General features: G+C 39.5%; 1 protein-coding gene across 1 annotated transcript in view; it reads right to left on the bottom strand.

Annotated features, from left to right (window-relative positions):
• Positions 1 to 15,637, bottom strand: part of COL19A1 (collagen type XIX alpha 1 chain) — a 1,241,599-nt gene that overhangs the window by 174,143 nt on the left and 1,051,819 nt on the right. The window contains exon 45 of the mRNA XM_082249430.1: positions 3,176 to 3,238. Within this exon, the coding sequence (XP_082105556.1) occupies positions 3,176 to 3,238 (63 nt within the window). The remainder of the gene's footprint in view (positions 1 to 3,175; positions 3,239 to 15,637) is intronic.

Below are 15,637 nucleotides of genomic sequence, written 5' to 3'. Positions count from 1 at the left end.
GTGTCAAAAATGTCAGTCAAGGGTCCGATCTGTCCGCCGAAATGTCGCAGTCCCGCAAAAAAAAATCGCAGATCGCCGCCATTACTCGTTAAAAAAAAAAACACCAAAAATGACAAAAATCTTTCCCTTAGTTAGTAAACGCAATAACTTTTGCGCAAACCAATCAAAATACGCTTATTGCGATTTTTTTTACCAAACATGGGTAGCAGAAAACAAATTGGCCAAACATTTAAAAAAAAATTGGTTTTTACATCTTTTTTGGGGGGAATTTCATATAAAAAAATGTTAAAAATATTGTTATTTTTTCAAAATAAACACTCTTTTTTTGTTTATAGCGCAAAAAATAAAAATCGCACAGGTGATCAAATACCACCAAAAGAAAGCTCTGTTTGTGGGAAAAAAAGGACGTAAATTTCGTTTGGGTATGGCGTTGCACGACCGCGCAATTGTCAGTTAAAGTTGCACAGCGCAGAATCGCAAAAAGTGGCCCAGACGTAAGACAGCAAAATGCTCTAGTGGTAAAGTGGTTAAGCACACGATATGCATAGCCATTGGCATATCTAGGTAAATACAGTATATAGGTGTCCTGCCTCCTGATGGCCAGCCTCACTAATAGAAAGTACTGGGAAGCATAAGCTTTCTTTTACAAGCCTATATTTTTTTTTAAATAATTAAAATAATTCTGGAGCATAGTTGTTATATTATCTAATTTTATTTCATGGCATGTTTAGCAAGTGGCTAGCACAATAAATAAGTTAATCTTACTGTTTAGATGCAAGGTCTGCTTTAAATATAGTTATCCTTTAAATAATCCCCCCCCCCACCCTCTTTCGCAGCAAGAACCCAGAGTCTTAAGCTGGATACACACTATCCAACTTTTGTGGTTAGATTTCCTTCAGATTTACCTTTTCTATGTAGTGCAAGGGCCTGCCTGATTGCATACAAATTGAAAGTGTTTAGGTTTGACCTCATATTATATGGTTTTGGTAAATCTAAAGGAAAAAGTCTTCAGAAAATCTTATAGTGTGTATGGCCCATTATACTCACCTGTCCTTGTTCATCAAAGATCCTACTCTGTGGCATGTTGAGAACCACATAGCCACCAATACAAAATCTCCTTTTCCTGCAAATGTACAGAACATCTCCAATAATTTCTATGGAGAGGTTTAGTCATGGATAGGCTCTTCAAAGAAAATAAAGGCTCTTTCCTCCATGTACAGAGGAAGAAACCAGCTGGGGTATTCCTCAGTTCAGGCTGTGTGGCTCCGAGTGAGCTCCAGAGCAAAGATCTATTAGTAGCAAGGACAGGTGTTTAAGTTGGAAAAACTGACATTAAGGTCCGGTTCACACTTATGCGATGCGGGAAGGCTGCGAATCCGCAGCCTGTTCCCGCATCGCACATGCACCCCCGGCAGTTCACACTGCCATATGCGATACGCTGGGGGTGTCAATGTAATCTTAACGACACCCCCAGTTTGATCGCATATCGCAGTGAGATCTTGCAGTTCGCACAGGATCGGATCGCACAAGTGTGAACCGCTGTGCGATCCGATCCTGATGCGGCTGCCAAAAAGGGTCCTGTGCGTGTTTGCTGCGGGTGCGGTGCGAATTTAGCCATACAAAGTGTATGGCTAAACTCGCACCGCACAGCCGATCGCATGTAATGAAGGAGCAGTGCGCTCCGACATTACATGCGAACCCTGCACACGCATAAGTGTGAACCGGGGCTTAGGGGTCACAGAAATATCAAAAAAGCTTCAGCACTCCTACCCTCTTATCTCTGAGCTCTCTTGACTGGGTGGGGGTGACTCAGTGACGTCCTCTGGAGGGTCAACAAAAAACTGCTGCATCTGCAGCTCAGAGCTTTCAACCCTCTATCAAAACCATGCCAGAACTCTGAGAGTCACTTTCAGAATGTCAGAATCACATTTATTCTAAGCAAATAGGACTCTAAACAGGACTAAGACCAGGAAAACTTTATGTATCTTTGTACTTTTCATTCATAATCCCATTTATTTTGCTGTTGCCTACTGTCTATTTAGTAATATTTTAAGCATTTTCTTGCCCTGTTTTCTCTAAATTCTGTAAACAAGAAAATACTTCTCTTTGGAGAGTGCTACTATATTTTAAAATTAAAAAGTCAGATGTCATACAGCAGATACTGGGAACGGTATGTGTTTTCATTAAAATATGTGGTGGCATCTATTGTTTGTGTGTCTAAAAGTTTAACTGACCCCAGAGATGATGGTCTCAGTCTGATGGCACTTAGATTGTCATCCAATGAGATGGAAAATCTCACTGCAGAGTAGGACTGACCGTGCCATCATTACGATGTCTGTATCACTTTTAGTGTCATACAGAGCAGGAAGTGAGGTCAAGTCTCACATCTGAGAACTGTTACAACACAACACAAGGAAATCTTGGTCAAAATGGATAAATGTTGTGTATATGTGTAAACATAGGCTCCTTTCATACAACCTGGAAAAGCAAGCATATTTCTAAATAAAACATATTACTTCTTTTTTTTCTTTTGCTTTACTTTGAGAAGTGTAACAAATTAATGAAAGGTTGAAAATATTTTCAATTTCTTGACTTCTATCTGCAGAGCTGTATGCAATAAGGCAATCTAATGAACCCTTTAGATGGGCACACTCCCTAGACTAGCTTAATAATTGCTAGCAAAGAAAAATGTATTGTGTGCATACCTAGAGAGATTTTTGGGATATCTTCTTCCATAAAACAGTTAACCACATCACATGTCTGCCTTTCCTCCTGTTACCATCAGTATATTTCCTAATGTACATTTTCAGTCATTTCAATGAAAGATTATGTTATACAGAAATTATGATTATGGCTTCTGGTATGAATCAACCATGTGTACCAAGAAACAACACAGCTTTATGTTGACAAAAACACTTTTGCTGTTTAAGCTTTTAACTTGTGCAATTTGTTTTCCAATTTATAGAAATATTTACTTAAAAAACAAAAAATAACCAAGTTATGACATTAATTTGCTTTTATTGAATGAAGGTCCCATTTAAATGTTATAGAGGATAAACATGAAAATAACTTAGCCAAGCCATCTAGCATGGTTTTGTTCTGATGTCAATTTAAGCCCTGTAATAAATTAGATCTTGGGAAAAAAAGTGTTTAAATATTAAAGGTGCACACTTACCGATGATCCAGGGGGACCTTCAGGACCAGGAAAGCCAATATCTCCTACTGGACCTCTCTCACCCTAGAATAAAAATAATATAATAAGAAGAGATGTACAGTTCTAAAATGGATACTTTAGAGTGCACCTGTAATCTGGGAGATACAGTCATCACTGTCCAGTCAGATAGCTAGAGGTGAGTTCTTGCCAAGCTATGATGTTGCAGTGGCAATGAAAGACCTATTTGTGCTGTCTGCGTGCATTACAGAACTGGCTGAACAAAATTATAAATTATGTGGCAGATAAAACATGTATATGGTCTGATTACCACTGTGAATGTCACTAGTAGGCTAAGCTTGATGATATATTTAATGAAACTATTCCTGTTCATAGCCTTTATCTTAAATTTGTAACAAATAGATATTAGTAATCCTGAACTGGTGACAGCAATTAGGGATGGGGCTTGGGTTTGCTGCTACAGTGGGTTTAAAGTGATTGTAAAGGTATATTAAAAAAACAAAAAAAAACAAATCTATACTTACCTGCTATGTGTAATGGAATTGCACAAAGTGGCCGCAAACCTGCTCTTTTCCTGTTCCCCGTCAGTGCTCCTGACCCCTCCCCTCTGTCCAGTGCCCTCATGGGAAGCCACTTCCCGTGGTGGCACTCATGCGTGCTCGCACCTGAGCCTCGCTGCTGCATCCATTGACACAGACAGTGGGACTCAGCCCTGCCTGCTGCTCCCTCATCACTGGCTTTGATTGACAGCAGTGGGAGCCAATGGCTTCTGGTGCCCCAGCAAAGCCAGTGGGACCCAGAATTTCGGGGAGAGAAGAGCTGCACAGTGCTGGATCAAATGAGGGCTTAGGTAAGTAAATGGGGGGGGGGGGGGTGAGAGGGGATGCTGACACCTAAACTTTTTTTGTACCCTAATGCAAGTAAATGTATTAAGGGAAATAATGTTTACGCCCTTAGGCCCTAAAACCAGTTTAAGGAGAATCCTGGGAATTTGAGATTTATGATCCCAGTTAATGTTTGTTCACTTTTTGCCCAAGAGATTTCTGTTTAGGCATAATGCATTTCACGGCCTTTGAACTTTGGCCATCAGATTTAGTGCCGGGTCACACTTGTGCGATGCGGGAAGACTGCAAATTCGCAGCCTGTTCCCGCATAGCAAACGCACATCTGGCAGTTCACACTGCCATATGCGATACGCAGGGGGTGTCAATTAAATGTTAACGACACCCCCAGTTTGATTGCATTTCGCAGTGCGATCTGACAGTTAGCACAGGATCGGATCACACAAGTGTGAACCACTGTGCGATCCAATCCTGATGCGGCTGGAAAAAAGGGTCCTGTGCGTCTTTTGTGCGGGTGCAGTACGAATTTCAAAGTGTATGGCTGAATTTGCACCGCACATCCGATCGCATGTGATGAAGGAGCAGTGCGCTCCGATATTACATGTGATCACCGCACTCGCAAGAGTGTGAACCGGCCCTTAGAAAGGCCAAAAGGGGAGATTTTAGATAAACAGCCTTCTCACTATATAAGAATGGGTTTCAAAGCAGCTATCGATTGAAAGCTTTTATAGAGAAAACACAGAGAAAGCTAAAAAATTGCAAAGGAGAGAATAGAGTGAGTTAGAAAAGTGTACTTTAATTTTGATTGTTAGCTCTTTGGACAGTCAACCCCTTTGCTTACTTTTTTCTTCTTATTGGGGCCTTTTTTTGTCAGAGGTCACTTTTGGCTGCTGTCCCATCTGTAGCAAAACTTTCCTATAACAACATGTGCCTTTGTTATGGGTGTGGTAGTTTGGGGGTTTCATTTATTTGGGGGGTATTGCTTTTTTATTCTATGTTGATATGGGCTTTATTTTATGGTTAAGCTACTTTTTCTTTACACAAATAGACGTTAGTTTCAGTGATTTGTGTTTTTCATTTGTTTTATAGGTTTTTTTATTTTTATTTTTTTAATGTTGTTAAGGCCTGTTTTGATGCCTAAAATAGAATATTCACTTGTTACTGTCCTTCATTTTTTTAAGCTACCTTTTGAAAAGGAAAACAAAAGTTAAGTGCAAGAACAATGGGCAACCTAAACTACCTCAAGTGATATCATCACATTCAATGCTCCCTCTGGTTAGGCCTATTATCCCTGATTAAAACTGTTCTGTTAGTGGCCAATTTACACTGCTCTATTCTCTACAGTATGTTCATTTTTTGTAGTAAAGCCCCACTCTGTGCTCTTTGTCTCTAGTAAATTTGGACCTAGCCTTACTATTCTAATATCCTATAATAAATCCTATAATAATATCCTATAATATCCCATAGTCAAATTTGTGCTTCCAGTGTATGTTATTTCAGAGACTGTCCTTAAAAAACATGCTGTTTTGTAACACCGCATACAATTTTAGGCATTTTCTTATTAAAATTTTATGTGTGTTTTTCCAATGTTGTCCACCAAGAAGACCAATAAACCTTCGTTCCACTGTATATGGCAGGCTCTTGCCCTAGTGAACTGATCCTGCATCAGAAAAATAATTGTGCTGCTGCTTAAATAAAAATAATAAGACAAATAATGTGAACCAGTGTGATCCCACCTAGCAGCGCTCAAATTACAGTATAAACACAATATATGTGATCAAAATAAATCTATGCATATAAACGTAAATAAATACATGTGAAGAAAATATTCAAATACATGTGAGAAATTATCACTGTGAACTATGAATCCAGTCCAAACAATACAGTAGTCCGATAGAAAATAATCCAGTGAAAACATTCCAGTGAAAAAATCATATATATATAAAAAATATGAAGAAAAGTGAAAGAATGGTGATGTAATGATGATCCAGTGAGATTCTTGTGTTAGCCGAACAGCAACACACCAAAAGGCTCCACCACCTCTGTGCTCCACTCCCCTCAGCTAGAACACTCACCCCCACTTTTTGCCCTCCACTCTCATGGATCGGGCTGATCAAGCTTAGATAAATCCACCACGGCACAAGATCTGAGGAATATTGGGTCCTTAGTAACTAACACGCTGCCACTCCACATATACCAGAAGAATGGATTGTCATGCCGGGCATTTTTCTCAGAAACCTCTGATTACTGCTACACCAGTGATACAGTTGAGTGCACCGGAGATGAGATCAAATGTGGTCGTACGGCCAGAAGACTGTCAGGTATTTACTTTTGCCTGGACCTAGAACAAAATATCCACTGCTATGTAAGAGGGCACTGAGGGCTTGAAGTTCAGACAGCTCACGGTGGTAACTTAGACTGGTAGGGGTCCCAGAGGAAGGCAGGGTGAAGACAGCGTGAAAGGTAAGCAGCTGGCTCAGACTCGCAGTAGACATGTGCAGTCACTGAGCCGCCAGACCGTAGCATCAAGGCAGTGACAGGGAGGAGTTCAACAATGGTCTGGTGGCTCAGTGACTGCACATGTCTGGTGCGAGCCTGAGCCAGCTGCTTACCTTTCACGCTGTCTTCACCCTGCCTTCCTCTGGGACCCCTACCGGTCTAAGTTACCACCGTGAGCTGTCTGAACTTCAAGCCCTCAGTGCCCTCTTACATAGCAGTGGATATTTTGTTCTAGGTCCAGGCAAAGGTAAATACCTGACAGTCTTCTGGCCGTACGACCACATTTGATCTCATCTCCGGTGCACTCAACTGTATCACTGGTGTAGCAGTAATCAGAGGTTTCTGAGAAAAATGCCCGGCATGTCAATCCATTCTTCTGGTATATGTGGAGTGGCAGCGTGTTAGTTACTAAGGACCCAATATTCCTCGGATCCTGTGCCGTGGTGGATTTATCTAAGCTTGATCAGCCCGATCCATGAGAGTGGAGGGCAAAAAGTGGGGGTGAGTGTTCTAGCTGAGGGGAGTGGAACACAGAGGTGGTGGACCCTTTTGGTGTGTTTCTGTTCGGCTAACCCTAGAATCTCACTGGATCATCATTACATCACCATTCTTTCACTTTTCTTCATATTTTTTTATATATATATGTGTTTTTTTTTTTACTGGAATTTTTTCACTGGATTATTTTCTATTGGACTATTGTTTGGACTGGATTCATAGTTCACAGTGATAATTTCTCACATGTATTTGAATATTTTCTTCACATGTATTTATTTACGTTTATATGCATAGATTTATTTTGATCACATATATTGTGTCTACACTGTAATTTGAGTGCTGCTAGGTGGGATCACACTGGTTTACTTTATTTGTCTTCGCTCCACTGTGTTTTTTTTTTTTTGTTTTTTTTTTAGATTTAAATATTTATATTGGTACATTTGGTACATGCCACCCTATGGTAGTGGCCAGTCTCACTTGACATTTTTTGTCTATTATCTCTAAAAATTACCAGAATGAACATCAAGACTTGCCACCCTACTTCTCTCTAAAGGCTACAATTCGATTTGCCCCTACATTCAGGTTTACCAAATTTAAAGCAAGATTTGCAGAATTGCTCATCACTAAAAGCTCTTACATCTTACTTTTCAGAAGCAAATCAAGGCTTGAAACTAACAAATAATACTGAGTCACCCAGCTTAGCTGTACCAGTTATAGATAGAAACATTTTAGCTGCTAATATTATATCTTTGTGTCATATGTACTGTATCTCAAAAACAGTATGTCAAAGTAACTCCCTATTGTGCAGATTTTCTGCTGCAGTATTTTAAAATAAGGTCATGACACATTAGTAATTGCATTCATATTTTCAATTTATTGCATCATTGTAGCTCAGATACATTAGCCACCAACACTACATTGTTAAAAGGGCTAAGGTATTTTGCTTTAGTCAAAAAATGTAAAACGTAATCAAATACAGAAACTTATGACAGTAAAGGAGACCTATATGCATTATGTCTGAAACAACAAATATACTGCTTGAATTTTATTATTAAGACATTAAAATAACAAAGATGTCATAGTTATCTGCTCTTTGCAATGGTTTTGCACAGACCAGCCCCTGTCCTCCTCTTCTCTGGACCCCCCTGGTGTTCTTAGCTCCTCATCCCCGCCGAGTGCCCCTATAGCAACCTGTTCCTTATGGGGCCACTCATACGTGTTTGCTCCCAAGCCCTGCTGTGTATGTCCATAAGACACACAGAGTGGGGCTCAGCCCTTTCTCTCCTTTCTACGTCATTGGCTCTGAGGGCAGCGGGAGCCAATGGCTTCTGTTGCTGTATCAGAGCCAATGAGGAGCGGTAGAGCCTTGAGAGTCTCGACTTTTGTGCACATCGTTGGATCAAGATTGGGCTCATGTATGTTTTTAGGGAACCCAGAAGGTTCGTTACCTTACTGCATAGAATGAAGTTAGGTAATAAAAAAAAAAACTTCTGTCTTTACAACCACTCAAGTTTCTCCACCCCAAACTCACTCATCAATGTCTTTACGGACCTTGCTTTGTGCACTGGACTAAATAATTTGCTGGAGGGGGGATTATGGTGTGGAGTTGTTTTTCAGGGTTTGGGCTTGGCCCCTTAATTCTAATGAAGAGAACCAACTAAGGAGTCAGCATACTGAATTTGGAAATTTGGAAATTTTCATGCTCCTAACTTTGTGAGAACAGTTTGGTTTGGCCCTTCCTTTTCCAACATGACTGCGCACCATCTTACCAAAGCAAGGTCCATAAAGACATGGATGAGCGAGTTTGGGGTGGAGGAACTTGACTGGCCTGCACAGAGTCCTGACCTCAATCCGATTTAACACATTTGGGGTGATTTAGAGTGCAGACTGAGAGCAAGGCCTTCTCTCCAACATCAGTGCTTGACCTGACAAATGCCCTTCTGCAAGAATGGTCAAACATTCTATAGACACACTCCTATGCCTTGTGGACAGCCTTCCCAGAAGAGTTGAAGCTGTTATAGCTTTGTAGACTTGGTAAACACTAATGTGACTTTAAAGGGTTAATGCCAGTAATTGCAAGTAGAGTCTTTTCACCTTAATTAATAATAAGATCAAAATTATTTTGAAGCAACCAATCAGGAAACCCCCTCAGTGTCAGACTAGTATTTAGGGGAAGTTTTAGCTGTTAAACATTCATTCTTACACACATTCTTTCTTCATCAAGATGAGAGCACAGGTCCAGACTAGAATACACATTATTACATACATGGAAGCTATATAGGTGCATATTATGCATTAGATGGGATATATGCTGGATTGTAGTTTCTCTATGCTTGCGATAACATGAATGATGGATGGGACTCTGAAGGCTGCTGTTCATTGTAATATTTACTCAGTTTGATTTTTTAATCTGTTGCAAGTATCTTGTGATGTTTGTTCTGTGCTGGGACTCATGTCCAAGTGACTAGAAAAGATCTTCGGTCTCAATAGCAGAAATCGGTGACGACAACAATTCTGTGAGGTGACAGGAGAAACTGGGTTCTCTGAAGGTTGCACGAATATTCTATGTATTCTGTCATCGACCTTGTCTGTACCTCTTTTGGCTGTTCTGAAGTCTAAATAAATGCATCCCTCTGGATGAACCTAGTCGCTGCAGGAATAATTTGATTTATACTAATATAATTATTAATCCTCAGCATACTACTATATGATTACACTTCCCTCAATGCAAACTTGCAAATCATTCTTTACACTAATCTGTAACACTTCAATCTCTGTTAGGAATAAGTATCAATATGTACTATACAATGCGTGGCTTCATTGTTTGAAGTATTTTTGCCTGTGTGAGGAGACAAAGCCAGAAGGAAGACCTGCAACCATGACTGCAAAGGGGGGGGGGGGGGAGTTTGCCGGAGTTTCAACTAATACCATTATTTATTTTATCCTAGAGCAATGGTGCTGCAAGGAACCTATATTATCCCCCATGGCGCTTCGTAAAACGACATTGTATAGAGTTTCCAGTAACTTTGACTTTGACTCAGCTAGTTTTCTATCTCATCCAGACTCTGAAATTTTCACTTTCCTTACACTGCTATGGCATTACAGTACATTATGACAGCATATCAGATTCCATCACGCCATCTAGAACATCAGCTATAAATCAAACCTTGGTCAAAGTGACACATATAAAAAGATACTTTTGTAATTCTTTTTACAGTACTCTTTCTTAGCCTTAGTCAATATAAAAAGTGAAGAGTTCTAGATAGATGAGATAGTTGTTGTCTGCTATCAACATTTTGTTTGATTATACTATACTATACTGTGTAAAGTGCAGGAATTACTGAAAAATATAAGCATGTTATGCTTTAAGAACAAGTCTGAAAACTGTATTATTTGATCTAAATCTTAATATGCTGTCAGGGGCGTAGCATCAGTTCCTTCACTCTAATAGAAGTTCCAGGATGCCCACAAACCCCTGGACAACAAATCCAGTCATCTATTTCAATAAATTACAATTAAACACTATACAATGCTTCTATGGTCACAAAATGTTGCTGCTGTTGCTACATCCAGAACATATCATACATGATAAAAAATGTGCAAAAAAGCTATCAGCGCAATTATGTGAAATAAATAGAAAAAAAAAAAAATTTGAAAAAATATAGATCCGGCAGCCACCACCAGATAGTGTTATCCACTTCCACAATATAAGTAATTCAAATCAAACAGGTGCCGCGCCAGAAAAAGGAATGGTGAATATGTAAAAAAAAAAATAATGTGTAAATAATAAGCAAACTCAATGACCTTATCATAAGTGCTTCCCAATATCACACAAAAATAAATAAGTGCCAATAAATCAATATGTGCATACACTCAAAATCATGAAATAAATATCCATAAATAGGTGCATTCCAATCCTCAATGTAATGGCCACCACAGAAGTGATTAATATATGGTATTGTGCTTCACTCCACCGCCACCAGAGATCGAGGCCCCTAACCTTAAGATTTGACCCAGAACACTGAGTCAAAAACAGCTTTTTTACCCCTCTAGGGTCACAGGCAGATGTCACCAAATGGTAAGGAGGTCTCAGACAGATGCACAGGGACAAGGTAATAGCGATGGTGCCGCTTTCACACAGGGCACATAGTGATCTCCACATAAGCAAAGAAGCAAAAAGAAATCTAATGCTCTCCGTGCGGATAAGCTGGTAACAGCCGTTTATTGACCTCTACTGTTGAAGTCAGCACCCAATAGGCTTAGACGAAACGCATATAGGGGGCGGAGCCTTCCCTGCTGCTCAGTGTATCCTCTCAGCTGTGCGATCTCATTGTTACAAGCATGACTCCAAGTGGCTGTTTGTGAGTATATTGATTTTAATAAACGGCTGTTACCAGCTTATCCGCACGGAGAGCATTAGATTTCTCTAAAAAAACCCGAATTTCATGTTCTTATAGAACACACACATTACTGCAGCTGTGCATTCGTTAATACATGTTACTTTTTAATGCAGTTAGTGTATGCACCCAAATTTGACTTAAAGCGTAACTCCACTTTTGTTGAGAAAAAACATTCCCCCACTGGGTGATTTATGTACATTGATGAACATTGGCACTGCATGAATTTAACTGACAATTGCAAGGTCGTGCAACGCTGTACCCAAACGAAATTGGTGTCCTTTTTTTCCCACAAATAGAGCTTTCTTTTGGTTGTATTTGATCACATGTGCGATTTTTATTTTTTGCGCTATACACAAAAAAAGAGCAACAATTCTGAAAAAAAAACCAAAATTTTTCACATTCTGCTATATAACATTCCCCCAAAAAAATTTAAAAATAATTTTTTTTTAACATTTTAGGCTAATTTGTTTTCTGCTACATATTTTTGGGAAAAAATCGCAATAAGCGTATTTTGATTGGTTTGTGCAAAAGTTTTTGCGTCTACTAACTACGGGAAAGATTTATGTCATTTTTATTGTTTTTTTTACTAGTAATTGTGGCGATCTGCAATTTTTTGCGGGACTGCGACATTGTGGCAGACAGATCGGACCCCATGGCCGACATTTTTGACACTTCTGGGGGGACCAGTGACATTACTACAGTATGCACTGTTACTGTAATAATGACACTGGCAGGAAAGGGGATAACATTGTGGGTTATCAAGGGGTTAAATGTGAGCCTAGGGGAGTTATTCTAACTGTGGGGGGGGCATGGTTTGTGAAATGACCATAGAGACCTGTGTTCCTATATAGAAGGATCACAGGTGCTCTGTGATCATTCCAGGGAGAAGAATGGTCAGCTGTGTTTACAACAGCTGACCGTTCTTCTCTCTCAGCTGGGAACAATCGTGGGTGTCAGGCAGCAATCGGAGCTGCCTGCCCGCTGCATCGGCTTCCCCACTGAGGCGCGCGCTCGCCCCCTAGCCTCCTGCTCCTGACTGCCGTACAGTTACGGCGGTTTGCGCAGGAGCGGCTGCCTGCCGCAGTACATCTGCAGCGGGCGGTCGTAAAGAGGTTAACATGACCTTAAGGAAAATAGAATGTTTTAATGCACAACTTTAACAATATTCATTACAAAAAAAATTCCTGCCAGGAATCCATTAATGCACAAATAACATTTGAGACAAAGTAGCTCTTTCAACCATTTTTCCTTTGTTCAAAAGGATTTCAATGATGACTTTAAACACTGAAATCCCTTATGAAACTATGTTTTACTGTGCTAGTTAGCATACTCAAACAAACACTTCCAATTATGGGTAAAGATTTGAAGAATCCATACAAGTTTTATGCTGGATTCCTAGAATAGCTTATACATCAGAGGTAGAGATGGACTGAACACCCCTGTGTTCGGTTCACACTAGAACTCCCAAAAAGAGAAACATTTCTGACCCAAAAGGCAAACCCTATTAAAGTCTAAGGGACCCAAACTTGAAAAATCAAAAGTCCCCATTTTGAAGGCTTATATCCAAGTAATTGCCCATAAAAAGGGTATGGGAGTCCGGATACTGCCCTGGGGGACATGTATCAATGCAAAAAGATTTTTACAGGAGCAAAGTTTTTAATGATGCCTAAATTGCAACCATAAAAATGAAAATGTATTTTTAAATTTAGTGCCTGGGGGTCCCCTTAGTGTGCCTGTAAAGGCACATCTGTAGCATGTATAGATTCTGCTGCAGAAAAACTGACATTTCTAAAGAATAAATAATCAATGAATTGTAATTTAAATTGCCGGCAATACAGTACCATTGCTGGCAATAGAAAAATGACCTTCGGGTCTGGTATGGATTTTAAGGGAAACCCCACGCCTAAATTAAAAAAGGCGTGCCCCGTCAAATCCATATCACATTCCTACACAAGCGGGTACCTTTTTAGTATGCAGACATTGCTTTAGTGCCAAGATACTGAAACAGAATGTTACATATACATTAGGCCAAAATTAAAGGGTAACTTCATTTTGTGAGAAAAAAAATGCCCCCTGAAAATGTAATTTCCTGCTTGAGCTTACAGATTTTGCCAAAAATTTGCACTAAAATACAAGTCAGATGTTTGGCATCCCCTGCAGCAAAAATTTCATTTTTAGTGAGACACTCCCAAAGGAAAATCATAATACATACACACACCCACACCTTCACCCACACATGTTGAACTGGAGGGACTGCTGTTTTTATTTAACCACTTTACCCCCGGAGGATTTTCCTGCTTAACGTCCAGGCCACTTTTTTCAACTTTTGCGAATTTAACTGACAATTGCGCGGACATGCAACGCCGTACCCAAACTAAATTTACGTCCTTTTTTTCCCCACAAACAGAGCTTTCTATTGATGGTATTTGATCACCTCTGCACTTTTCATTTTTTGCGATAATAATAAAAAATAGCGAACATTTTGCGAAAAAATTGACATTTTCATTTAACATTGAACAACAGTTAAAAAATATCCAATATATTCAATTTTTGTCATATATTTAGGCCAAAATGTATTTAGCTACATGTCTTTGACAAAAAAAATTTGCAATGAGCATATTTTTAACCGCTTGAAGACCGGAAGATTTTACCCCATTCCTGACCAGGCTATATTTTGCGATTTGGCACTGCGTTACTTTAATGGACAATTGCGCGGTCGTGCGATGCTGTACCCAAATAAAATTGATGTCCTTTTTTTCCCACAAATAGAGATTTCTTTTGGTGGTATTTGATCACCTGTTACATTCTGATATATAACATTCCCCCCAAAAAATGTATAAATCTAATTTTTTTAACATTTTAGGCTAAATTGTTTTCTGCTACATATTTTTGGTAATAAAAATCTCAATAAGCGTATTTTGATTGGTTTGCGCAAAAGTTATTGCGCTTACTAACTACGGGAAAGATTTGTCATTTTTATTGTTTATTATATTTTACTAGTAATGGCGGCGATCTGCGATTTTTTTTGCGGGACTGCGACATTGCGGCGTACAGACCCTAACTGACATTTTTTACACTTTTTGGGGTACCAGTGACATTACTACAGTAATCAGTGCTATAACTATGCACTGTTACTGTAATAATGACACTGGCAGGGAAGGGGTTAACTTTATTGGTTATCAAGGGGTTAAATGTATGCCTCAGGCTTACTGACGTGTGTGGGGGGAGGGGGTTGTGTGACAGAGACACAGATCGCAGGTTCAGCTATGCTGAATCCTGTAATCTGTCACTGTCTGTCAGATAGTAGATCAGCCCGCTTTGTTTACACAAGCGGTGGCTTTCCTCACTCAATCCCCGATGATCGGGAAGAGCGGTGGTGATAACCGCCTCTCCTCCCCTGGCTCGACTCCCGCTGTGTCTGAATACAGCGGGAGCGAGCCGAGAGAGGCGAGAGTCTGGTGATGTAGGTCTACGTCGCCAGACCTTTGCGAGCCACTTTGCCGCAGTAGCAGCACAGTGAACAGTGGTAAAGTGGTTAACCTAACCAACTCTATAACTATCTAGGTTGCCTCTGCTCAGCTGTAATAAATGGTCATATCGATTCAAAGTACTCTAAAAATGAATACTCTTCTTTCTATCAGATAGTGACATTCTGAAGGACATATGTCAACTGCATTAGCATGGTATCTTAGCATGGTATCTGTAGTTGAAGAACTACATGCAAACACAAAATAAATAAATTAAAGACATAAAAGCTAATTATGTCAGTTACATTTTGTAAACATTTCTGTTAGTCTTTACAAATTCTGGATCCATTCACTTCTAGTAAAACTAATACATATCAAATCTCTGTACCACAATTATTGTAGATTTGTCTACATTTTCATGTAGAAGGCTTTAAAATACACTGGGTTGATTTACTAAAACTGCAAAGAGTAACATCTAGTGCAGCTGTTCATGATTGCCAATCCGCTTCTAACTTCAGCTTGTTCAATTAAGCTTTGACCAAAAAAAAAAAATCTGAAAGCTGATTGGTTTCTATGCAGAGCTGCTCCAGATTGTGCGCTCTCCAGTTTTAGTAAATCAACCCCATTATTAAAAGCTTAAACTTTCCCTCGTTATAATCTGAATACAATAATTCTACCAATTACTACATTTCATTTAATATGTAGTTTTCTGTTTTTTTTTTTTTTTTTTTTTCAGATTAGCTGGCATTTACTGGTGCAACC

The sequence above is a fragment of the Pelophylax lessonae genome, assembly GCF_965119305.1.
Source record: "Pelophylax lessonae genome assembly, chromosome: 3".
NCBI lineage: Eukaryota > Metazoa > Chordata > Amphibia > Anura > Ranidae > Pelophylax > Pelophylax lessonae.
The sequence above is the reverse complement of the archived record's forward strand: the minus strand, read 5'-3'. Positions and strand labels throughout refer to the sequence as shown.